We start from the raw sequence: 26,727 nt of genomic DNA, 5'->3' as shown, positions 1-26,727 counted from the left end.
AAATTAGCTTTTGCCAGATAATTCGAACTTAGCCAGTCAGCAGGCACGTGCCTAACCCCTATGGTGACCCCAACTATTGGGGTTGTGTTGTTGGGGGGAGCTTAGGGACAGTGAATGCATTGAAGACATGTCATCACTGGTCGAAAACGCCAATTTTCGGCCCACCCTAGGAGAATTTTCAAGCATAAGTGTAGCTCACAATGCCCGATTACGGTATTTACCCGACTATAAAGCATCTCTGGGGGGGGGCAGAAATTGCCGGCGTGATGCAATCGGATACGACACCAAAACAGCCTTTGCGGCGTTCATATGCTTCACCGCATAACTGCGCACTGCGGCGAAGCTGACTTTGGGAAACCGGCTGCCATTGTGCAACACATACTTTTCTTGCTAAAAAATCGGGTGCGCATTAGATTTACACTGTGTTTAATAGCTTTAATTTAATTTTTACGTTAGTTTTCTACTTTGAACACACAGAAAGTGGGCACATGTTTGACAGCACCACATCGGCCGGGTCAACCTCTGTCGTTACAAAGTTTGTCCGGTCCGAGTCAACAGGACCGATCGACACGATAATGCAACGCAGACAGAGGGAAGGGCAACAAAAGAAGTGCATATTTCAGGAAGTTCATATAAGCACTGGCTGATTAGCTGCCAATAGGCATGCAGATCGTGTTGGATATGCGGTGATGAACTTAACGCCGCTTCAACAGCTGCCAGACTAACCTACACGCATGATTTCAGGACTGAGCCACCGGTATAAACATATTACAGCAAAAGCTCGTTAATTCGAATTCGACGGGGATGCTACGAAAATTTTAATTATACAATATTCCAACTAATGAAAGTCGGGGGGAAAAAAGAATCGCTTGGTTAAGGCACGTCTGATATAGTCTGACGAAGCGTAGTCCCGATGTAGTCACTCTTCGCCTGTTGTGCAGATTGCCCTCACAGTAACCCACCAGCTGTGAAGTTAGCATAATGCTTCTGTCATTTGGAAAAACAAACAAACAAAAAGCTGGAAAGCACAACTTTCTATGAAATAAAATTTGCTGCAAGACACTGGTCCACTATTAAACTGAGAACCTCATTGTTATTCAGTATAACAGAACGTCACGCACTAGTTTGAGACAAAAAAAAAAAAAAATCACTTGATTCTATTCGACATCAATTCATTGATGAAAAAATATTTCCAGCTGTAATAAGAGCAGACCACATAAATTGTCTCGATTTCAGTGTACCTACGTTACTGATAGCTTGCTACATTCTTCTTATGCAATGCTCCTAGACTCCCGAGCATGTGCATCGTCGTAATTACACGCCTAAAGTTTCTAACCACTAAATTTTCTGATAATTTTTGTGATATTCGATTTGTTATATGGCTTCTTTTTCTTGATTAGATTTGAAAATTGATTTGAAATCTGTTATTCGATATTTGCACACCCCTACTTCATTGCGCACTAAAGGAGCGAAGGAGTGAACACGGCAAGTTTTGGGAACTTCCACTGAGCCAATGCAGTCCAGATATGAAAAAAAAGTACTTTGAAATTTGTACCTCATACTGACGTACCAGCATTGTGGTTTTGGTGGGAAATTTTGAAAAATTGGACTTTGAGCTTCCTTTTCTCTTCTAATAATCAACCTATTATGAAATTGATGACCATAGAGATCTTAAACAATGTATCAGACTAAACTGGTTTAGTGTTTTTCTCTATTGTACCTTTCATAAAAGGTTTCAGAATTAGGTATAGAAACATTCGAAAGGGCTTCCAAGTTTGCATGATATAAGGTAACCAAGCTGAAGAAACTTGTATTCCCAGAAATGTTACTGAAATCGGAGCTTGTGAAATTCACTTCATGTATGCTGCAAATTTTCAGGCGGAAGCCGAGACAAACACGAGTTGTAGAAATGATCATGAAAAAGACATTAGAGGCTGGCAGGCGGATGCTTCAAGAGGCAAAAATTAAACATTGGGCTTCGTTTGAGTATGTCATATTACATGAAACGAACGACTCGACATTCTTTTGGATGCTTTCCCTTAGGTTGCAAACATAAAGAAAAACCTGAAGGTACAATCACAAGATGTGGACGACCAGATGGGTGCTGATGGCCGGGAGGACAGCCACATGGACAAGCCGGGCAAGAAGGCATCCAAGAGCAAAGGGTGTGTCTTTTATTTACCATATAATTCTTCACCAGGCTCCGTTACAAATTTTGTTTGTACGCCGGAAGTTGTAAGGTGCCATCTAGGGGAGCGCCTTACTGCAAAAATTTTTCGAATTTGTTTTTCATTAGAGGAGATAAAAGAAATTGAAATGTTGCATTGCCTTGCTGCCAGGAGAAAGCTTCACTGCCAATGTAGGCACTCTCTCTCTCTTTGACTAGCATCCACAAGTGAATTTTCTTCCCTGCTATCTCCCATACTGTAACTGAGAGACTGTCAGTGTTACGTCACAAGCCTCCTCTTTTTTTCTTCATCTTTCATTGCACAGTGCATTGTCGATGTCGGTATTCCACATTCTTTTTTTGTCTGTATGCTACTACATGTGCATTCACATGGGCGAGTTTTGTGGACTAGCTGTCACCTGAAGAAACAAGAATAGGTGCTTATTGCATGCTGAAGGTGTAAATCTAAATGGAGGAAAGAGGAACAACTTGCCGGGCATCTTGAGAACAATTTCTCACTAGCAAATGTGGGCTAAATACTGTGCACGTTCCAACAAGGCAAACTATTTTCTAGCTTTTGCACACTTGTTGCCACTCAGTAAACATTTCCAGAATAGCTCTTTCATGATGTGTTAAAACCTTTAGATGGCAGCACCAAACAAATAAATAGTTAAACCTTAATATAACAAAATTCTCTATGTAACGAAGTACAGTAGAATTTCGTTCATACATGTTAGAAAAAAAATGCGAGAAAAGAAAATGTGCTAACCGGGGAAATGTATGATCCGAAGTGACTAAAAAAATTGAGACTCATCTATTGTTGACATCTACGTAATGTGAAGCGCGGTGCGGATCGTTGTGGCACGAGACGAGACGGCGACATGCGTCAAGCTGGTGGTGCTCTGGCGACACGAGATGCGTTTTGTTGTTTTCTTTTTGTGTAATGTTTTAAGAGCACAACAGGAAACCGAAATGAAATCAAGCTGGTGGGCAACGCCGGATGCTGCCAAAGTGAAACGTGTTGCCCACATCACGCGCCTGCAGCAGGGAACGGCGACGCGTTTGGACTATCGTCTGCTAAAAGCATGCATTGCACTACCAATGGCACTATGCAACACGCACTGTAAAACAGATAGGTGAAGATGCTTATCCCAATGGGTTTGGCGGCGATAGCTGTGAATGCGGCATGCAAGAAATCAGGCGGGGATTTGCTGGTACCGGAATGAGAAACTGCGCGCTGTTGTTTTCACATGAGACAGGCAACTATATACTGCTCTCGATTGTGCACGGCTTGTGCCTTTTCTTGTTCACGTGGAATTTAGCGGCCAGAAAGCATATACGATCGCAGTCTGCAGCAGAGAACGGCGGTGCGTTTCGGTTATCGCCTATTAAAAGCGTGTGCTACGCTTCCGACAGCACTACGCGCTATGAAACATAGGCGAAGATGCTTATCGCAATACGATTGGCTGTGAATGCCGCGTGCAACAACCTTGGAGAAGATTTGCTGGTACCGAAATGAGGAACTGCATGCGCCTTGGCGTTTTCATGTTAGATGAGCGGGCGAGTTTTGCGGTAAAGCTGCCACAGCAGCAGCTATATACAGTACTCGATTGCACGCGCATCACACATTTTCTTGTTGATATGGGACCTAGCAGCCGGAAAACATATGCGGTCACAATTTGTCAACGTATTGAATGTTGGTTCCAAAAAATAGTGTTTTCCGGGAACGTATGAACCGGTAAAAAATGAGTGTAGTTCTGTTGGGTCATTTTTTTATGTTCTCGATTGCGAACGTTGGCACCGGGAAAACACACGTAATGGGAACGCATTGATCAGGTTCTACTGTATTTAACTTATTACGAGTTCTTTCTCCATAGAACCTCAATATAACGAAGTGTGTTTATACGTGATTTCAATATAGTGTAGCGAAATTTTACTGCAGCCGCAAAGGCATATTGGGACAATAAATAGGAACTTCCGTGGATGCAGATGGTCAAATGGTTTGATTGCAAGTGGCTGCTTATGAATGCACCTCTCAAATCATGTGCTGCATGATGACAAAAAGCAACCCGACTGCAGAGCAACGTCATGTTCTGTATGAAGTCAAAGTGCAATAAAATAAAATGCTATCACACCTGGCACCCTGTATACTTTGGGTGTGTGAGTGAAAACATGCGAAGGTGTGCCGAGAAGGATGGTGGCTTGCCGAGTGCTGTCTGGCTCTGCATCTTCCTGCGTGAGCAAGGGGATAAAGGAGCAAGCTCACGGTAACGTGACAAAGCACATGCAACGGGGGAGGGGGCAGATTGGTGCACATCTGTCATACATGGCAGTTGCGTTAAACAACGGTGTGATGAGCATGTAGGAGTGGTGATTAATCCAGCTTTGTAAGCCTGAGTGCGAGCATAAAATCTGGCAGTGCTGGCTTGGGATTGCAGAAATGGTGTCACTTGGAACCAAACTATGCATTGTAAGCGTAGATGTGGCAAGCTGCAGCTGCGATCAACAATACAATAACTACTAACATTTAACGGCAAGGTGCCAAAGGAAATGTTTGTAAGGGAGTGACTACATCGGCACATAATTTGCAGGCACAAGATTGGTCGGGCAGGTGTAAGGCCTGGCTATGTAGTTGGAGACACTAGAGGAAGGCCTCAGTCTTGTAATGGAGTTTAATTGGCCGACACAAGGGGCAGATTGCATTATGCAGAGTTTCTTAGTACTACTATCGCAACTGCTGTCACTCTTGTGTGGAGGGTGAGATTTTAACGGACTTGGTAATTACCTTCACTAGGCTACCACATCAGAGTAGAAGATGAGAGTGGCTGAGAAAACGCCTGGGCTTTAAAGACTGACCTGCTTGAGTTGAAAACAGGTAAGCGTTCTTGCTAAATAATCTCATTTTGCTATTTCACTTTCATTTGCAGCATTTCTTGATACTATTCTTATTAGGGTGTAGAGGATGCAATACTTTGTTGTTCTGTCAGATTGGTGTGTGTTTATTTGTATAACTTGATTTAATGCAGCGCATCAAAACATGCAGATTTGATCATTTTGCATTAAGCAATAATTATTTATACTTTCCCACAGTTGCAACTAGTTGGAGCAGCTTGCGTTTCTTTCATTACAGTCAATCTTTTTTTTTTATCATTGCAGGATGGAGAAATGGCCAAGAGAAGTTCACCAAACGCTTTCTTGACGACACTGTATAAACTGTAAAATAAAAATCCTGTTCCATGCTGCCTTATTTTGTGGCAATATGTGCAGTTTTGAAAGTGCAGTAGCTTGCATAAGCATGTGTGTGACCTGTTCTGATAGTGTTAAAAGGCTCTCCATGCGGCATGCAGTCCTTGTGCAACGGCTGTTTAACGCAAGGTTTATGGTTTTCTTCATTGAAAAATGACACAAGATTATGTACACCGTGATATCTGTATGGCCTAGGCATGTGTCATACTGAGAAAAAAAAACCACACACACAGGTCCGAGTGACTTAAGAGTGATGGCACTGAAGCCAGCTAAGAAGACGGTGTCCATAAGGTTCTTTTGGCACTACCATAATAGTGTGTTTTAGCACAGAAAGTATAGTTGATTAGCAGAAGAGATAATACTAGTGGTGAAGGCTTGAGATTCTGCATTTTCACCAATATTCTTGCTTCATGATGGACTACACAGCTTTATTTGCTAATGCCGACTGTTTAAGCAGCCACCTTATTGTCAATAAGGCATTTTTTCTTGTTTTTTCTCTTTACTGCAAATAATGAGCTAGGAAATGGGCTAAATGCATTCACTTGCTCATCCACCCACTCTGCCACTCAAAGCTAGGGGGGGGCGTAATCTCCGAGCTGCACAGCATGACTGCAGACCAGCATTCTATGATTTGTATGTGCATAGATCTCCAGTAAAGGGACAGTTGCCCAGCCTGTATTGCACTGGCTGGGCGACATGTCTCGCAAACAACTCGGGGCCATGCCTGACACAATGGAAATGGTCAAGAGCCTGCTATCAGTTTAAGCAAGCCACTTCAAGCAGGGTCGTACTTGGGGCTAGCTGTTCTAATCTGTTTTCCGGCATTACGGTGTTTCTACACTAGTATACATGTATTTATGCTAAAGCACTCTGTTACAGGAACTATTCAAGTTGTCTCAAAAACTGCATGCACAGAATTTTGGCTTGCAAAAGCATTGTGAACAAAGGAAGGGATTATAAGTGTGTTGTCAAAATGATTTCATTATTTTTATTTTTTCTTGCTCGGTACTGGCATTCCACAGGTGAGGTACGCAAGGAGAAAACTGGACTGCAAGTTCCTGCACAAGTTGCATTGTGGACAAGCCACAAAGCAGTTCCAGACAGAGAAACTACAGTTATTCTGCAGGAAGCAGTGCATTGTCATTGTGTCCAGCTACTGAAATGGCAGCATTATTTTTTGGAACTGGACTCTGGGATGGCATCTGACTTGACTGCACGAGACCGAAGAAGCACGAAAGAAGAAATTGTGGTCTTGACGCATTGGTGAAAGCGTGTTTATTGTCAAAAAATACTATTGTACATGTGGCTGCATGAAAGCACAAGGTAGAAACTGTGTAAAAATGCATATGGATAAGATTAACAGTCGATCACTGAGTAGGTGCTTGACTAAAAATGCATTACCTTGATCAGGCAGGAGTTGAGCTAAAAGAGTTGTGCTGCAGAGTTGCGGCTCACTTATAACACTTCACAAACACACTGAAGCTGCTGAGCAATAGTGCACGCAACTAGCTTGATTCTTAGGCATTAGCAGGCAAATAACAATGCAGTTACTTCACAACACGACTTTTTTTGAGGATGAAGCGAGTTAAAAGATCACATGATGTTACACCAGCTCGTATCGCCAGCCTGAGTGTTGCCTTGATACAGCTGTAGTTGTCTCTCTGGACTGTCGCTGCTTTTGTTCGATTCATTTCCGTCCCCCTGAGCGCGTTCTGCAAGCGTCTCGAGAAACAGTACAGGGCATTCACTGCAAAACAAAAGAGAGTTTCTTAAACATTTGCGTAGTGTATGCGTTTGGCAACAGGCAAAACCTAGTGAAGTGAAGCTTGTCGATTTTTTTAGCCTGCTGCGATGTAACGGCAATATGTTTTAAAAACTACACTGTTCCTGTCATAGCATAGTATCACTACTGATGTAAAGAAAAATTAAATTATGGGGTTTTACGTGCCAAAACCACTTTCTGATTATGAGGCATGCCGCAGTGAAGGACTCCGTAAATTTCGATGACCTGGGGTTCTTTAACGTGCACCTAAAGCTAAGTACACGGGTGTTTTCGCATTTCGCCTCCATCGAAATGCGGCCGCTGTGGCCGGGATTCGATCCTGCGACCTCGTGCTCAGCAGCCCAACACCATAGCCACTGAACAACCACGGCGGGTAACTGCTGATGTAGTCAAAGAAGTTGTTGTCTGAAAGGGCTTGTTTAGACAGCACAATATTAAGGGGGTCCTGAATCACCGTTCGGGATTGGTAAAAAAAAAGAAACACTGTAGAGATGGCATACGCTGCTGTGAACATATCAGCCAAATTTTGCAGTCGTGCACGGTGCCTGGATCTCACAAATGGAGTGCAAAGTCGCCTTTTTCTCAAACGCTCTCTTTTCAACAGAAGCATGCTCCTTGCTCTTTCCTGGACGCTTTATTGATATAGCGAATTCCCATACGCAGCTGCGATTGGCCAATAGCTGACATCAATCAAGAAGGGTGTTTGGATCAGTGCGCTTCTTCCTACTATTACTGTGCACATTTATTGATGCAGTTTAATAAACAGGCTGAAGTAGCAAAAATCTGTGTTCAAGTTTCGATACACAGATTTTGATAATAATTGCGCACTTCCGGAAGAAGCTGATCATTGTAAGACAATCACTGTCTGTTCACGCTCGGCCGTGGCTGCCTACATAGAAAGTAAACTTTGGCCACCCTGCTCACTGGTGTCATAGCTGTCAGGTCTCGCTAATTTTGACTAGTTTTCCATGCTGAACAAGCCTCGATTCATGCGAAACTTGAGTAAAGTCGGACCACAGTCACACATGCCAGCGCGCGCGCGCTCCTGGCCGCTTCTGGTTAGATGCCTTGGCAGACTTCGTATTGAGCTATTGATAGCGCTTCAAAATGCGCAAGTTGGATGTGGCCACTATCCATCAGTCAAGTTGGTGCAAGACAAACCCAGACCGCACCACATAGCACGTCCAGACTGGAGAACATGAGCGTGCGCTCGGGCCCTGTCATGCACAAAGCAAACGCTGCGCATACGCATTACAGTTGCATATAGCAGTGGTCTGATACATAGCATAGATACCACAGCCAGCGCGGGGTGCCACGACAATTTCACTGGCTCATTGTGGGTCTTGTACTCACCCATTATTCTCGTGAGGTGCCCAGTCCCAGACGGCAAGTGTTGTGCCTCCCGTTACAATCCTGAGAATTTTCCGCTCCACAATGTCGGATGCCAAGGCACTGACTTTGCCTTGCCCAGTACCCTTCAGCGTGCCCACATAAGCACCGCCAGGAAGGGTTCGCACTAGTTAACGAAGAAAGTACACTTCAATTAAAACATGCCATCTCTGCCCTCAACAACCACTGTTAGAAACTTTTTCATATGCAGAAGAAGCAATGTTGCAGTTAAGTTCAGTGTGCCACAATTTCGTAAATGCAATTTGGTAAAGCACAACTATCTTGTGCAGAACATTGTCACTGCTGGTAGTACGAGCTTTTTCATGTCCAGAAGAAGCAACAATGTGGTTAATTTCAGTGCACCATGATTTCGTGAATTCGATTTAGTAATGAACAGCTATCTTGAGCAGGGCATTGTCATAAACATACTGGATAACATGGACGAATTAAATGCAAATAAGTTTGGGCTAAGTATAACATCTATCATCTTTGCTTTTATCACTGAGTTATTTAGGCATGATTTCAACTAGTGGGCCCATGCTGTTTTCGGCAGCACGATACACAGCAGTATGAAATAGCCGCCCTTATCACTCGCAAGAACGGTTCTTGCATACAGCACTTCCATGTTAGCATTTAATTTGTTCAAGGTACATGTGCAAAAATTAAAACGATTGTTTTTTTTAACTTCTAGCCCAATAAAATGCTTTGCTCCATTCTCAGATATTGCTACACATATGAAGTGGAGTTTTCTTTTATAGTACTTTAATTGCACCGAGCTGAACTATGCTATACCTGAATCAATGGTTGGGCTAGTTAGTGACTGATAATCTATTATCACTCTTGCCCACATATTGTGGCTCTGCTAGGTATTTATAGTGCGTTTTAAAATGAGTTGCGCATCATCTTTAAACATCGCCTGTGACAAGTAGCACAATTCTGCTCCTTGAGCTGGATTTTACTCAGAGGCAAACATTATTTGCAAAAGAAATTAAAATATATAATTAACTAGTTAACAACAGTTCACTTATTAACTTTAAACTAATTGCATTATCACACATATTGCAATTTAAGAATTGAAGCCAGTGAGTTCGCACTGCGTATCCACTTGGAACAAATTGTGACAACACCAGTTTGAAGATATGTGTTTCCAAAGTGTGCAACAAAATGCATTGGTGTTGGAGTTATCATTAATCAACGAACAAAAGGGTGCTCTGTTAAAAAATTAAGTGAAACAAAAGTCTGTTGTGCCGCAAAATTGACAAAGCGTTTTCTCAAAACTGGTGCTAGTTTCAAAATTTGTTCTACGTGAATGTACCTTGACAACCAACAGGCTTCAATTCATAATTTGCAATGTGCCCTGAAATACTTAAAAAGTTTATCAGTACTTTTTCAGTTAGGCAATTATGCATTTCAATTTCTTGTGCAACTGACGTTAACCTTCTCAAGCAATTCTGCTGAAGAAGTAGAATTGCATTATCTGTCACAGGCAATTTAAATAAAATGATGTATAATCATTAATTCTAAAACACAATATAGCATTGTGAGTAGACCACTGATTCCATCCATAAGTTAGGTTTCCAGGTGTAATTGTGCATTGCATTTCGGAAGAAAAAAAAGCCGCAATTTGCAGTGACTGTTCTTGTGAAGGTTGGATGAGTCAATTTTAATCCTTGATATGCAAATCTGAATTCAAGGTACTAAAGTGGTTGCAGTTTCAAACCAGGTAGCTGCAAGCACCTTGAACGCTACGCTGTTAATGCCAAAATTCTGTCTGTCTCGCATTTGTTATTTGTTGACACTACATGATGCTCACAGAGGGAGCAAATTCATCTGCAGGGCTTTTATTTTTTGCCAAACATCAGTAAAACTAGTTCAAACAGGCAACAGTTTGGTATGGAGAAATGAAGATGGTAACACCCCAAATCTCATCATAAGGTCATTGCTACTAAGCAGGAGAGCCTGCAGAATAGTGCGGCGTGCCCATGAATATTTCTGCATGGATGCATATTGCCTGCTTTTGTGCTTAATGCATAACACAACATGTTTTCCACGACTTGGTCTCAACGATGACACACACGGTTTACCACTTACTGTTGACTGTACTGTTTCCAGTATATCTGTCATAAGATGTTGACAAGAGAAGGCTGTCCTTGACAAAAACTGCTTTTGCCAACCCATGGTCGTGAGGGTGGTTTTTCAGGTAGTCCACCCTTCCTGATATGAAGGGAAAAAATAAAAATAAATAAAAGACATGTCACCATATGCACTGTGACAAAACAAACAACCACATGGATTATTTAATAGTCACATCAACCAACATATTGTGCTCTTATTTAGTCTGTCCATGTAAGTAGCTCATTAAGTTAATTCCGTTGCCTTACCAAAATATAAATTGTCAGTTGCTAATAAGGGCTGCAGGCCAAAGTCTCAGAGCTGTATTGTGGGCAGTGGAAGATGCCGATTGTAGGGTTGCCGATAAATTTTCACCTAAACCTCCATCTAAATTACTGTACCCAATTATTTATTACCTCTAGTATTCTGGTGCATTGAAAGCTTACCAAATTTATTCAATGCTATTCTGCATAACAGTACAGAAACGGTGACAAATTGTTGCTCAATGCAGCATTTGTGTGCACCACACTGCGATTACTGCTTTCACCGTTTCTCTTACAAAAAGCACCTCAAGGCAAAGTCAATGGGACCTATTTTTCACATGATCCTCAGAAACTTATCCTGCCTCCAAGAAGCCTTAAAACCAAGCTTTCAAGATAAATGGGGAGCCTGAACTCGAGGCAAGTATTGAGCAGCCTGGTCCGAAAGAGATAAAGGCTATTGTACAGTTCATTCTTTTGCTCAATGAACAGAAAACAACTGGCCAAGGTGGTACAAAAACTGTACAGGTAAGCCCCTGTATGAGCTTAATGAGGACAATCAGAAATGACTAGATATACAGGGTGTATGATTCATTGCTAAAGTCCTGTCAGCTCACCATATAAAACAGTGAAAGCAGATAAAGAAGTTTCCTTGGAAAATCTGTAGAGTTATGTATAAGAAAAATAATTTCTCAAGAATGAGGTGTAGAGTAGATGGAGTGACAAAGCTCTACATAGTAGAGGCATGATGGTGCTAGTCTATACTGGAATGTGCCTTGGGACAAAGGCAGTTCGTGAAAGGGTACTTAGAGGTGTGAGGATAAGAACTGACCAACCTGAAGACTATGAGAGATGGATCATGAACAATATGCTCTATAAGTTGCTTTTGTTGTATCTGCATGAAAATGGCCTTCATACTTACATTTAATTTCACCTCAAAGTTATGCCACGTGGCAGCCCAAGCAAATAAAAAAGAAATATGTGGCCAGAAGAGAACAGTGGTGGTGACAGATATCTTGAGACAATGTTATCAAGTGTAACACACTGAAAGCATTCTTGCAGTGAACAACTCTTCCTTTAAGAAAAGAAATCACATTGAAATTTTATGTGCAGGGGAGCAGTAGAACATAGTCACTTAAATATTTTTAAAGCGCAAACAAGAGACATGGCACAAAAGAAAGGTCGTACAAAGGACAGGCACCTGTCCTGTGTACAACATTTTTTTGTGTGCCGTGTCTCTTGTTTGCGCTTTAAAAATATTTGAGTGACTATGTTCCACTGCTCCCCTGCACATAAAATTTCAGTGTCATTTTTCAAAAGGAAGGTCATACAAAGAACAGGCACCTGTCCTGTGTATGACATTCCTTTTGTGTCATCTCTCTTGTTTACGCTTTAAAAATATCTGCCAAGTATGCACCAATTAGGCCCACAGAAAGTTCTTCCATGTCATAGTCACTCACTCATTATAACAAATTTTTTAGCACTTTCGTTTGATCCAGTGTCACAAGCTGTCACACTGTCAAAAGATGTTGATTTATCAACCGCGGAGCTCTAAGTCCAGCACTCGTTGCCTGGCGTCCTGTGTCGCGCAGGGGGGCAGGTTCCAGAGCTCACCACCAGAGGGTGCGCCAAGGGTAGGAGCGGACCAATCAGAACGCGCGCTGGGGGAGGGGAGAGGAGAATGTATAGGAGCAGGTGTTTCGCCAGCGCATGCCCTTTTGCCCCATGGATTCCTCTCGACGCGAGCGGCAGCACTGATGTCGCGCAAATTCCGAGCTTCGAAAGCGAAAAGCACAAGCAAAGTGCGCCAGTGGAGGGAAGCCGCCACCGCCAAGAATCAAGAACGAGAAGCGCAAGCCAAGCACTGGTGGAGGCAAGCCAACCCCACTTTCAAGAGAAGGCAACCAAAGCCAAGCGCCAGCAGAGGCAGGCTAACCCCCAACTTTGGAAGCAGGAGGCCGAGCAGAGACGTTGACGCAGAGATTCCTCCTATGGAGGGTGCCGATGGGCAGTTTAAAGGGACACTAAAGGCAAATACTAAGTCAAGCTAAAGTGATAGATTAGCGCTTGAGAAACTCTAAGGCGACAATAATATCGCGAACACAGCCTTAATAATGGAGAAATCGAGGTAAATGCAGGACATGATTAGAGACTCCCCCGGGACATTCAATTACTTGCCTGATGACGAAAGCACTCCTCAGTTAAATTCTGTAACTAGTACTCAACTACTCGTTGCAAAAAAAATCCTCGTATTGTATTATAAGATGAAAAAAAAAAAAGAATGCTACTTCTCCAGTTCCATTTCATGTTTAGAAAAATGAACTCATTGAAATTACCGTTGACGATGAAAGGTTTAGTTTTCACTCGACTCTCAGTTGCCCACACTTTCACGTTTCAATACTTTCCTGATCGCGTAGTCCTGCGCTGCTTTTTCTGGCTCGCGAAACTCACACAAACTGCAAGTAGCAGAGAATTCCAATTCTATATGATGTCGCGGGATGCCCGAACGGTCTACACCACTTGACCAAAAAGCAGCGGCAGCGGCGAATTCGTCGCTCTGTCTTGGCTGCATGCCACCATCTGTTCGGCGCCGTTTCACTCACCAATGTCTGCAAAGGGCGGTGATGGCATATGCAACGTCACCACTCACCCGGTTGGGTGGCAGGAGATTTGAATTTCGAAAAAGTATTCGGACACTTCAGATGCAATTTTCTCGTAAACAAAGTCTTTTCTTGGCATGAAACCAGTGTAGTGAGGTTTCTGGAAAGGTATTTAAACAGTCCATGTCGACTTAGTATTTTCCTCTAGTGTCCCGTGGTTTGATTGCAACCTTATGCAACTGAAGAGTGTGCGCAATCCGGAACTGAAGCATGAATGTAGCAAAACGACAACAATGAGACAAAAGACCTTCATAAAAATCGTGCTAAACGAGTTCAAACTTGAGAAAACGACCATCAGCTTCACTGTTTTGACAGCTTTCACTGCATTGAACGAGCTTTACTTTTTTTTATTTTACATTCTGCAGCCCTACAAATGCGGGTATAATAGAGGATTCACAGAGTGAACATAAACAACAATGTTACAAAAACACTAAGTAACAGAACATGGCATAGTACAATAAAATGCAGAAATAAAATCCTACGGGGAAGGGAATGCACATTACCAGGTAACAAATTCCAAAGGTCAACTGTTCTGGGATAAAAGCTGTAGTCAAATGTATTAATGCATGGTATGTAGTGTCACAAGATGCAGACACTGCTCGCGGCAGAAGCTCACGTTCCAGTGTTGCTGCGCGCACCTACACTATGAACTCTCGAAACTCACCTGTGGCCCAGTCGATGACCTTCACGCACGCACTGTCCCTGCCTACAAATATCTTGGAGCCATCCACTGCCACGCAGTGCATACGGCAGCTTTCGGCTGCATCTGCATCATGCACTTGCACTGCGCACAGCTCATTTGACAGCCATTGCCACACCTTTAGGCTTCCGTCAGAGGAGGCTGAGAAAACAGTGTCTGTCCAGTCAGCCTGGCAGACACAGAAAAGCAAGGAGAAGCACGAATAAAGAGACGCCCACAGCTTCGCCGAAAAAACGAAGCAGTGACAAGTGGCAGGTTGCGCAACTGCAAAGAATCACCATCATGAATTTTTCTTTTTCTTTCCTTTTGTTTCATTCCATGTCTCAACAGTGCTCCCAGTAGCAGGCTCATAATGACTGTACTTTGTAGCATACAACCCTTGACTCTATGTGGCAAGGGGTTGGATCTGGATGAACTTTTTCAGTTATGACGAGCTCACCTCACCACCCTTGCCAGGGGCATTTTGCCACTTTCTGAATGGCTAATGAAGAACAAAAGCTGCCAAGGGGCGTTTTTCTTTTCACAACATAAATGACAGTAACTTTTCCATCACCTGCACTTTTATTAAGATCTTTTACGTTAAATGGTAGCAGGTGATCCTTGTATGTCAGGGTCCCCCCTTTGTGCATAGGAAAAAGAAAAAAAAAATATCATGACTCGTAATGGCACCACTCTTTCATTAAAAATAAGCATAAAAATGGGGTTAAAGGCTAACTGCAATGAAATTTCATTTTGTCTAAATGGGTTATAGATGGTAGTATATGCTACTGAAGCAATTTTGGCAGCAGAGAATTTTAGAATAGAGGCCCCAAAAGTTTGGGGCCCCAAAGAGCTTTGCATGTGTCAGCATTGGGGCACGAAGGAGTGAAGAGCTTTACAATAAGGCTTTGCATTTGCGGATAGCGTCTTGCACAAAGAAAAGCTATTACAAATAATTAAATAAAATATACCATTTTTGATAAGAAGAGTAATTTTGACATTCGTGTTTCTGCATTTAATTACAATTTTGAGGTTTTCTGTTAGCAGCAAGCAATTAGATGTGCTTAGTTTTGAGTAACCAACTTTACGTGCAGTCACCAGCCAAGTTAAGCCGTGTTAGGCCTACGAGCCATTAAACCGACAATCGAATTCGGAATCAGCGATGTCTAAAGAGTCAATCTTAGATCCTAGATCTAAGATTGATCTTAGACATCCTAGATGAGAGAAAGTGATAACTGCAGCCACTTCTCCTTGTTTGCGAACTTCACGTGTTACCACGAATAGAGTCCAGTTTGGTGCTAGGTTAGAGCCGCCACTTCGATGGATGCCTCCATGTCTGCTGACGCAAAGCTTTTGGGGCTCCTGCTAAATTAGCGAAATAGCATGCCCGATGCAAAGCCCAAATGCAGTTTGCATCTCGCACATGCGCAGTGGCTTCGGCGCTATTTCTTTGTTAACAACCTTTAAATGGTACTTAAGCAGGTGACGCACACACCTGGTGGTTAGTAGTATATGACACAGATACTGGAACATGAGCTCAGAGATCTTCAGCGCACTACGGGTGGTGCCAAATTTTGGAAGCTATGCCCAGACGACATGCCAGTTCTCAACCAAATGGGTCCCGCATAATTTTGGGCAAGCTGCAATGGTGGGTCAGCACAGAAAATGTCCATTTTGGTGAGCTTAGCAATGCATTTATTTATATTTGAAATGCAAAATATTGCATGGAAGCTGTTTTATATTTATGCCATTTGAAAGTAGGCTTTTTACGGATTAAAAAATTTTACTGCAGTTGGTCTTTAAGCACACAATCAAATGATCCTGGGGGAAGTTGACTATGCAGGTAGTGTGACATGAGTTAACAGTAGTGACTGCAGGGCGGCTTCTAGGTTTTTAAATGTGTGCACTTAATGTAGCATGCAGTTGGCCCAGTTCCAGAGGTTGTAACTCCATACTGCTAGCGCTAAGTTATGGACCAACGGAACGTAACTGCTATCATTCTCCAACTTCTGAACCCGAACAGTATGTTCACCCCGGCCTGTTGCTTTCACCTAAGATGGGGCAGTCATAATAAGTTCAGTCATACAAACAATTAGGGGCAGTCACATAAAGTTGTCTCTTGGCTTCTACTTACACTAGTTTTGAGGCTCAGTTCATCCTTAGTCTTTGTTGCTGGTTTAATTCATTCATTGCGAGTTTTAGACAAGAATTCCAGCTTTGCAGGCTGTCACTAATAAAAGTTTGCTAATGTGAGGTGCTGTGAGCCATAAGTGGTGAACGATGAATCAGTGCCGCAAGCAGTAGACAAAGTATGAAAAATTAGCACCAGCAGCAAGCAAACATCTTGCAACTACACTATTCAGGGCTGGCACTATATTGCAGCAATTTATTTCACTTTATTCTGTCCATTTCTTACCACCCACCACTCATGATTGGACGATCCTGGTGATAACGTAAGTGGAGCGCTGCACGAAGCGAGATAAGGAAAAGAATTGGAACATAATTGCTTCATTTTCTCAGCCCAGGTGTCAAATCAACGAGGCAATTTTTTTACCTTTGGCACCCCAACAAGCAGGCAATATAACAAACCTCAAAAACATGTGAAAGGGCAATTTTTTAAAAACCCCATGAAACTTTGCAAAGCTGGTTTCATAATGCAGCCCACCGCTTGACTTAAAGCTGTGGCTTTCTGAGCTAGATATTTTTGTATTATTTACACCGGCACAGTTGTGATTTGGCAATGTTTGCAATGCCCACATGATTCACGTACCCATATGGACTCAATCACACCATCGTGGCCAATGACGGAACTGAGAGGAGATCCTTTTGCCACGTCCCAAACTTCCAGCTTGCCTCCTTCTGGAAATTGGAAAGGAACAAGCAGCTTGTTTAACTTTCGAGATTCAAGAAAAAAAATATAATTATCGCAGTATTCCACCAACCTGTGCCAACCACAATGTGGCAGTCGTCGGTGATTACTGCAAGAGCTGTAATGGCATTGTAGGTGTACATCGATTTCAACAGCTTCCCTGCAACAGTGATGCATTTATGTAGTGCTAAAACTGCTATGAGGCGCTTTCAAAATTGAATGCCAAGTATTCACAGCAGCTCAAAACATGCGCAAAAGCATGCAAGAATGCAAGTACAGTTACACCTCAATATAACGAAGTCCGTAAAATCCGCAATTTGCTTCGTTATATCGAAATTTTGTTTTATTGAAATTCAACCTTTGCGCAAATAAGTACAGTCACTGATACATTTTTCTTACAGGGAAGGGGGCCGCAGAATTTTCCAAATTATTGGGCAATCGAAAAAAAGCGAATTTGAATGAAAAAACAATTTTGATAAATTTGGGAGTTGGCGACAAATTACATGGTTTCACGCCATGTGCGTCAACGATAGATTCTCGGCGGTACGTATCAAGCGAAGCTAGCCACACTTTCACGTGTGCTTGGCCCCCGCGGCTGATAGTGCCTCCCACACTGAAACGACGCTATGAGGAAAAGCATCGGCAGTGGGCAGTGAATGCTTTGTCTGCCGCTCGCTCCAACAGGTCACCAAAATTTGAGATTACGCAACCTCTAATATTAAAGGCACGGTAAGACAGCTTACGTGGGGTCATGCCATCATGGCATGCCCACTCTTTCTACATTCCGCGGATTACTTCTAAAGCAGGGTGCGTGGCTGCATATGTGCTCAGCCATGGCCTCCACATGTGCCAGATATTGAGAGGATGCCCGCCCACTTAACCCCACTCTGCCCCTGCCCCCTCGCGCACTCGATCGCGTAACCACGAGTGAGCTCCCCTTTCTTTCTTTCCCTTTGCTCGCTCAGGAAGGTGGCACTCGTGAAGCCTTCTTGTCTCACTCTCGCACATTTTCACTCGCATCTAAAGCACACAGTGTGCGGGGCACAATAGGATCCTGTCGCACTTGGACTTTGTACAGAACATGATGCGGCTCCACTTCCGTGGTCACTCTTGCTGCCAGTGATTTGAGAGGTGCCTTTGCGAACAGCTGCTTGTAATTAAATCCTTCGACCATCCGCATGCATGGAAGTTTCCATTTATTGTCTCGGCATTCCTTTGTGGCAGCAGTGAAATTTCAATATATTGAATTCACATACAAACACACTTCATTATATTGAGGTTTAAATACATGGTGTTCTATGGACAAGGGGTTATGAAAAGTTAAATACTTTGTTATACTGAGAATTTCGCTATATTGAAGTTTATTATATTGGGGTTTAACTGTACTACAGTACGATTCTTTTTCATGTTGCAAGTAGTAAAATATGCAAACGGCACTAGTTCACACTTTAACGAAAATATGGTTGCTGCAATTCTGCTCATGAAAACAAAAGGATGAAGCTTATTCTGACGTAGACATTCGCAATAGCCACAAATTGAAGCAAAAAACAGAAATAATAGAAAAAAGATTTTTAACCTTTTTACCTACAAGCCACACTTCCAATTAATGCTAGGGGTGAGAATAGCTGTGTTACTGTAAAGAAAGCGATGAATTGAGCTTGGCAATGTTAGAATCATAGCCACAGCCACATGCCAGAGTTATCCAGCACAACCCATAGAAGTCTGAACAATGGTTTTATGATGCGAGAATAGACAGGTTCATTTTCACAAAACAATCTCCAGCTAGAAAAAAAAAATAAGTTCATATTTTTATTCATGTAATAGATGCATCTTGACTTCCTGCTCAAAGTCTTTCAGAAGACTGCGTGACTCTAGATAGAAATTATTTCGTCTGTACAGAACTTGTATGTGACCGGTATAGTGAATCTATGGGGCTGTGTCATAATCTCTTTGAGGGTAGTATAAAGTTAAGTGACCAGATCATTGATGAACAGTAAAGATAAAACACATATAGCACTCAAACGATTAATAGTCTGCCATGAGCTACTTTTCTGTGGCAAATTAGCAAGCCGCCAGGCAGCTCAAAAGCGCACCTTCGAGAGCAAGCCATATATTGAGACAGGCGTCGGAGGAACCACTGACAGCCAGCCGATATGTTGATGCCCGCCCCATGCGACCGCATAGCACTTCTGTCTGTTCAGAGGACAAGAGGAGAACAGCGTTGACAGATCCTGTGTGTCCTCGCAGACTGCACAATTCCCTGCCTGCTTGCATGCTCCACACTTTGACTGTTGTGTCGCCACTGAAACGAACATTTCAAGTCAACTTTCTCATCTCAACAATGAGTTCATGCAGCGGAAGAAGGAAACACTGAAAATCAGGTCCTGTGGTACCACAGAATGCAATGACGCCTTGATACAAGACACGAAAATTTAGTGCACACCGGGCATAACAACAGAACGCAACAAATGCCGAACATAGCACTGACAGAACTGTCAATCCTAGAACTTGAAAAGTACTATAGTCAAAACCAAAAAAAGACTACAATTTTGTGAAAGATTACTAGATTGTTTTAATGCTACAGGTGCTTTACTGTTCATTAAAAATAAAAAATTTGAGACTTTTCTGTGGGCACACTGTGAAAAGGAACTTTGTGCCACAGTTACATAAATAGTTAACTGCAATGCAGACAAATGGAAATGCTAATGGACTTTCTTCACAAAATATTAATGGTCAAAATTAGCAGTATTCAATCAAATATTTTACAACAAATAAACGGTGGTAGATATTTTAGTTGCCTTTATAGAATGGTTCAATGACTGGGTGGTGCTTCTTCAGGTAGGAATTAATAATCCAGCAGGTCCAAAAAAATATGGCTCTAAAGAATCGGTCGGTGTCTATATTTGTATTCAGATTGCACACAAATGAAGAATAGTGAAAAGACTAGTGCCAATATGGCAATTGTAAACAAGCTAAAAATTTGGTATTTTGCGATAAAATCACAAAAGCTGGCAGGTGCACCTTAATAACTTAGTCAACCTGATTTTCTTTTCGTGCTTTACAAGCAGTCTGCACATAGCATAATGTAATACAACTGTGATAACAAGGTTAAAAGTGTGTTTTTCACATTAAGCACGAGTACAGCAATTCCTCACATTGAAAGGAATTGTGAGTTCCACTGGACAGTTGTGCATCGTTGTTGAAACTTATAATACAAACCTCCATGTGTGTTAAATCTTCTTCAAATTCATAAATGGAGGTGCAGCATTTCTTTTTAATAAAAGCTGATACAGTGTTTCAAGCCTAGCTTGATAAAGATGCTGAAGAGCCTAACCTAGCAGACAGAACGAGATTCTGGTCCACGGCGACTGAGTGCACAGTGTCGTTGTGGCCAAGCAGCAGCGTGCATTTGAATTTCGCTTTCTTGAGCCTCTTGTAATTCAAAAGCCACTGCTCTGATGGAGACCTGGTGGGCACCGTTGGCATCACCGCCGTGATGAGTGGGCGCACGTAGGCTGCAGAGAGGACAAGACGGGAAATTGGGCGCGAGTTGAATCATCTCCATACCATCACACAGAGGCTTAGCAGTAAATATGTATTTGAGTAAGACTACAAGCAATGCTACTGGCAGGAAAGTTCACAACTATCGACATTATCGGCTGCTCTGTGGAGTGGGTAGGAGGGCTGACAAAAATAGTTAACTGCATCGCAGACAAATGTAAATGCTCATGAACTTTCTTCACAAAATATTAATGGTCAAAATTAGCAGTATTCAATCAAATATTTTACAACAAATAAACGGTGGTCGATATTTTAGTTGCCTTTATAGACTGGTTCAATGACTGGGTGGTGCTTCTTCAGGTAGGAATGAATAATCCAGCAGGTCCAAAAAAGTATGGCTCTAAAGAATCGGTCAGTGTCTATATTTGTATTCAGGTTGCACACAAATGAAGAATAGTGAAAAGACTAGTGCCAATATGGCAATTGTAAACAAGCTAAAAAAATAACAACTACCATTAGCTCGGTGAAATGGGTGCATGGCCATGCGATTCCAATCTTAATTTGGCATGAATTCTATTAGCCCTGTTATGATATAGCTATTCTGTAACGCAACTAAACACTAAATACAAAGGTACAACCTGGGAAAGCCAGTCACAGCACCCCACCCGCTATGCATGTTTGCTGGTCTATCCACACTGCAAAACATTTGCCTCGCTGGGCTATGTAAATCAGCTACTACATTAAACAACTATCTTTTCAAGGGGAACACTTTCACAGCAAGAAAAAATAATCTACAACAGCTTGCTGTTAGACTTGCTGAAGAGTACAACAATAGACTTAATCTACGCACCTTTCATTTATTCATTTTTGTTTAGTAAGTGCACTTGTATCTCTCAATGACTGCTTTATTCGGAGTGGAGTTAAATGCTTGTGTCTTGTAAACGAAACAGTGCACTGCTTAATATGTGATTAATATAGCCCTGCAATCAAATAACTTGCCACGCTGAAGAAATCTAAATGGCGAGAAAATTAAGACATTCATTAAATGTTAAAGCTATATAGTCTCAATACTTCTGCACAGTTACGCACCGAGAAAAAAAGAACTATGGTAAACCGTATTACAAAAAGTACTGCTTTCACCAGAAATTGGCACAGCCTACATTTCACTGCTTCAACCAAAACACTGGCTACATATGGTTTTGCTTTATTTGTCACGCATTTTATTTCCTTCATTAGTTACATGCATATAGAGAAGGGACCAGGTGCAGGAACTGAAGTTTGAGCCTACTCCATTTATTTACTTCTGCGATTACGCAAGACCATCTGAATGAATGGGTACTCCTCGTATGCAGATCACCTCATCAAAAGAGGAAAGGAGAACAACAGCATCTTTTTCTAATCATGCACGCTCATAAACATAAGTCTGTTAACATGTTTCTTGGGACTAACAAGAATATGGCAATGTTAGGAATGAACAACGTACGTGGTGATGATGGTTCATGGCAGGGTTCCACCATTCTTGAAACAAATCGTTTCTTGTGACGACTTCTACTTTTTCTCTGCTTAGCTGTAAAGTACCAATGGCTTGTAAAGTGCCAAAAGCAGCAGTAAATGATCAAAGCAGCATTGCTGTTTTCATAGTTAACACGTTATGACATTCTGCAATTATCAATTACTCCATAATTATTATAGCCCAAGCAGGCAATAATCAATAAAGGGAATGAGCATAGCAGAACTACCTCTTTGTAAACAATTTAACTTCACAGTCAGCCGCTTAAGCCAGCTTAATATTATAATAATAATAAAAAAACTGCCTTTAGGTAAGAAATGAAATCCCAGAGAACATTTGAGATTTGGAAATGGTTTGCCATCACTATAGCGCAAAGACAATGAAAACAGAAAAAGATAATGAAAAGAGCATATCAGGAGCACAAGTAAGTGTTTATTGAGTACACAATCCTGTTGTTTTTGTTTCTTTTCTTTGTCTTCATTTACATCTGGTGTAGTAGCAATGTAATGTAGTAAAAAAATGAACAGGGACATCAAATAATTGCATGTATGCCTGTGTGATGCAGGTACTGCAGTTAATGAGTTTGTGTACTTTTTGTTCATTGTCCAATGCGTATGGCCCACCGGTACATGCTGAAGGAGCCTCTCTAGATCCTGCCTCTCTGGATATTGTGCTCTGCTAATCGCTTTCCTAAACAATTACTCTTCATTTGGTGATGATCGCCCATAACACTGACCCTAAGGAAAAAAAAAAACATGCACCACGTAAATGACACATCAGGCTGACCTGAGCACCGTTTCCTTCCTTTTGAGCAGGGGGAAGGAGACTCTCGCGAAATCGTGGTTTGGATGTCATCAGGGTCGGAGGACTCAGAGTCATCGTATGTGTCAAAAAGCTCCGTTCCCTGGACCTCATTGTATACATTCTGGAATTCTTCCTTGAAAGCAGTGCTGCTGCAATACAAGGAAGAAAATAATACAAGTAATGATATAGCAATGCTGCACTGACGCTCACGCCAAAAGTTCAGAGCACACTGCTGAAGCAGGTTTCTGTAACATGTATCGGCAATGTCTCCGTGGTCAAAAAAATTTTCATATGACTGTGCCTTATTGTCACAAAGTTCCCGTGTAAAGCCAAAATTGTCACATCATCTTAGTAACATTATCATAATGTGTCTCGAGTGAAATATTAGTTGACATTCAACCAATTTCCAGGTATGGAAAACTTAATTGTCCAACATTTTTTCACACTATATCGCAATTACGGTTCTTTCACTTATAGGCATATCTTTACAGCACTTGATACTTCACGTCATGCTGATCATGCATGCAAGGTCCAACCTGTTTGTCAAAACAACAGTGGCAGCCACCACAATATTTCAGGCTTCAATCCTTGAACTACTATGAATCTTACAGTGAAACTCATTACCATCAAACACAGCAACAAAACGAGATTCATCTTCTTTTTGGTTGCTGTTATCAACCATTTCTTTTTTGGGAAAGGGAAAGTGATATTTCCTAACATGCTTACCTCGTTATTGTTTTCATTCCCTTAATGTAATTTCATTAGGACAGACAAAGCATTCTATCAAGGAAATGTAAAATGTTTTTAAAGTCCATGTTACAAGTGGGCATGGCAATGTCATTTATAATTACCTTAGACCTAAGAAGTGTCTGTTATCAGAAACGGAGTTCTACATTCTTTGTCATAAAAATTAAGAAGAAACGTAGTGATGAACAAACTGGAAGCCGGGCTAGTTGTCCTCAATTCATTTTGAAATTTAAGAGCAAAAAAGGACAAGCACTGCGGTGTGTTCTCTTTGCCCCTACAAATGCAACAAAACTTCAATGGTGAAAAATGTGCATTATTGTCATGAGAAATGGAATAAATTGCACCTACAATAGGCCTGTCCTGGCACAAGACATTTCCAAAAGCCGTTACACATGAACAAGACTCTGACATGACCAACTTACAGGCTACCATGTACTACGGGTACAAACAAACTTTTATTGCGTAGTTCTGTGATTCCTGCATGTTGTGGGGTTGTGTCCTCCTATATCCCATTCGGATGCCAATTAACTCTGTCAATTTTAATTTCACCACCGTTCTTAGTATCTTCAGAGTTATGAAAGGTGTGCAGCTGCACACTGAATTAAGGATTTTCAGTTCTTCAGTGAGCTTTGTGAAGTTTAGAGAAGCTGGACTTCATGTGAGAATACTACACAGGAACGTCAGAATAGAGAACATCAACCATTTCATACGTGGCCTACTTGGAAAGCATCTTATCTGGCCACTTGAAAAATATGCCCGATGTAAAACATTGCAAAAAATAGCAAAAGAAGTGAGCACACGCTACATGATGAAATACTGACACCAAGAGCAAACAACCAGCCATCTAGCTTCCAACCTGTTTCACTAAATACCTTACAAATATTATTGAAACTTGGAGCAACAGTCTAATCAGAAGTGTTTCAAGTTGTGTGCGACCATTTTGAAATATTTTCATCAGTGCTTCTGCTTTTTATTTGCTATATTGGCGAGCAGAATTGTTTACACAGTGCCTGAAGGGAATATCTGCACTTAAATTTACACTCTTATACTAAGCATCCCTCCTTGGATAGAAAATTTTAAAAAATGAAGCATGTTATGCACTAATGTATGCAGACATACCTAGACAGGCTGTCAGATGTGCTTCTGCTTCCACTGGCTGCATTCGTCGCCTCCGTCTGAGAGGTGGGTGCCTCCGCAACACCAGTCATGTTCAGGCATTAGGATTTGCTTATGTTGCTATACAAATTCATTTCTCTCTCTGTTCCATAGTTGTCCTAAACAACAAACAATCTGAAACACCAACATGCAGTAGCAATTAGACATTGTGGTCTCAGAACAAATATACCCGCCGTGGTTGCTCAGTGGTTATGGTGTTGGGCTGCTGAGCACGAGGTCGCGGGATCGAATCCCGGCCACGGCGGCCGCATTTCGATGGGGGCGAAATGCGAAAACACCCGTGTACTTAGATTTAGGTGCACGTTAAAGAACCCCAGGTGGTCGAAATTTCCGGAGTCTTCCACTACGGCGTGCCTCATAATCAGAAAGTGGTTTTGGCACGTAAAACCCCATAATTTTTTTTTTTTCAGAACAAATATGCCCACAAGGGCAATATATACACAAACAGCCAACTGTCTTGTGAGTCAATTACATCTATTACCTGAGATACTGCCAAAAATAGCAGCGCTTTTGTAGATGGGGCTTTCACAATAGTGATGCTCTTATGCTTTAACCAAGTATTTCAGTTAAGTGACAGAAAAATAAAAAAAGTTAAAAAAATGTGAGAAAATGAAAAGAAACCAATAGGACCAGAGATGCACATCTCTGCATTTTCCGTTTTCAATTGGTACTGCAGCAGAACATATAAATTTGAATTGAAAGGGGGCGTTTGTTTGAGAGGGCAACTGGTCCAGCATAGATTGTGGCCGATAAGAAACCAGGTGATAGCCAAACGAATTGTGGCATGACGCTTGTTTCAAATCAGGAACTCGTGTTACAAACTGTCGAACTCTCAAAGCTATTTTCAATTCTTACATTACAATAACGCGACGTTATCAAATCGCTCGTTTTAACGTCCCAGAATCGTACAATACTTACTTAATAATAATAAGAGTCTGCTGACGCTACCAAATAGTTAGTGCACGAAAGTGATGTTCAGTGTACTAACGTACTACCGCAAAGAACATGCTGTCATTGTCATAAAGTGGCCGAAACAATTAAGCAACAGCTGCAAATACGAGTATTTTAAAATACTTGTAAGCAGGATATTGTTTTGAATGCTTAGTCATAACAATTTTATATGCTTCTTGTGAGGAAGTTTATTGACTCAGAGGTTACTCTGAGAAGTAATGGGATGGTCAGGGCAAGGCATTTATCATGTGCGCGACAAACTAGTGGATAGAAGAACCGACGTACTGCTTTGGGTACGTTGCTTCTAGTGGAATAATCAAGTACAGGACGTAGACGGAAAATAAACGTAGCGACGCAAGTGTACAACTTTTTTTTTTCTTTTTGCATCCTTTGTTTACATGCGCAGTTCGTATCTAAGCGTATCTGCCCTACAGCATCGCCCAAATGTGTGCTCGTATGTTTCGAATTCGTTACCGGTCGACATTTCAGTGAACTGGCTGCTCTGGGTTTGTTTTTGAGTGAGCATATTTGGGCGTGCCAAGAAGAAAAAAGAAAAAAAAGAAGGCGATCGAAAACATGTAGTATATAATTAAGTATAAACACCGGCACAGAGTGCCCGTTCATGTTCGAAACCACCAGCTTTGCGTAAAGGCAGAACGTTTCATTTTCGCAACACGCACAAAGGGCCGGCATTTATGACTGTCACACTAGCCGTATAACAAAAATAACAAAAAGGTTTTACGTTGTTTGGAGTCGCAGCCTAAACAAAAATGCGGCTGTGTGCATCCCCTTGATCAATCAACTACACATGCATCAGCAGACCGAACGTGCTATAAGAGGTAAACAAAACCAATCATAAAATAAAGATAAACG

The 26,727-nt window shown here is 41.8% G+C and overlaps 2 protein-coding genes across 6 annotated transcripts in view; one reads left to right on the top strand and one right to left on the bottom strand.

Moving 5' to 3' along the window:
• The window catches only part of CSN7 (COP9 signalosome subunit 7), a 13,991-nt gene extending 7,318 nt beyond the window's left edge, over positions 1–6,673 (top strand). The window contains exons 7-9 of one of the 2 annotated variants that reach the window (XR_010565179.1): positions 2,044–2,165; positions 4,962–5,042; positions 5,324–5,414. Coding sequence is in view for 1 of the 2 variants with exons in the window: in XM_065435520.1 (XP_065291592.1) it covers positions 2,044–2,165; positions 6,436–6,439 (126 nt within the window). In the remaining variant the exon portion in view is untranslated. Of the gene's footprint in view, positions 1–2,043; positions 2,166–4,961; positions 5,043–5,323; positions 5,415–6,435 lie in introns of those variants that run through there. The other variant, XM_065435520.1, reaches the window with a different exon arrangement.
• LOC135904649 (F-box/WD repeat-containing protein 7-like) lies at positions 6,672–26,727 on the bottom strand. Of its 4 annotated transcripts, none has more exons than XM_065435516.1 (12): positions 26,597–26,727; positions 24,847–25,017; positions 22,963–23,129; positions 22,150–22,233; positions 20,500–20,680; positions 19,259–19,467; positions 17,239–17,325; positions 17,067–17,155; positions 14,282–14,486; positions 10,677–10,799; positions 8,550–8,712; positions 6,672–7,160 (listed from the first exon to the last, which is right to left on the bottom strand). In XM_065435516.1, exons 2-12 carry the CDS (start codon positions 24,933–24,935, stop codon positions 7,007–7,009), a joined length of 1,551 nt encoding a protein of 516 aa, XP_065291588.1. In that variant the 5' UTR covers positions 24,936–25,017; positions 26,597–26,727; the 3' UTR covers positions 6,672–7,006. The 4 variants fall into 4 exon arrangements, with proteins under 4 accessions (XP_065291588.1, XP_065291591.1, XP_065291589.1 ...); XM_065435519.1 differs by having other exon boundaries at positions 22,963–23,126; XM_065435517.1 differs by lacking the exon at positions 26,597–26,727 and adding an exon at positions 26,140–26,286.

Source organism: Dermacentor albipictus, chromosome 2, assembly GCF_038994185.2.
Source record: "Dermacentor albipictus isolate Rhodes 1998 colony chromosome 2, USDA_Dalb.pri_finalv2, whole genome shotgun sequence".
Taxonomy (NCBI): Eukaryota; Metazoa; Arthropoda; class Arachnida; order Ixodida; family Ixodidae; genus Dermacentor; species Dermacentor albipictus.
This window is presented reverse-complemented; position numbering and strand designations above follow the sequence as displayed.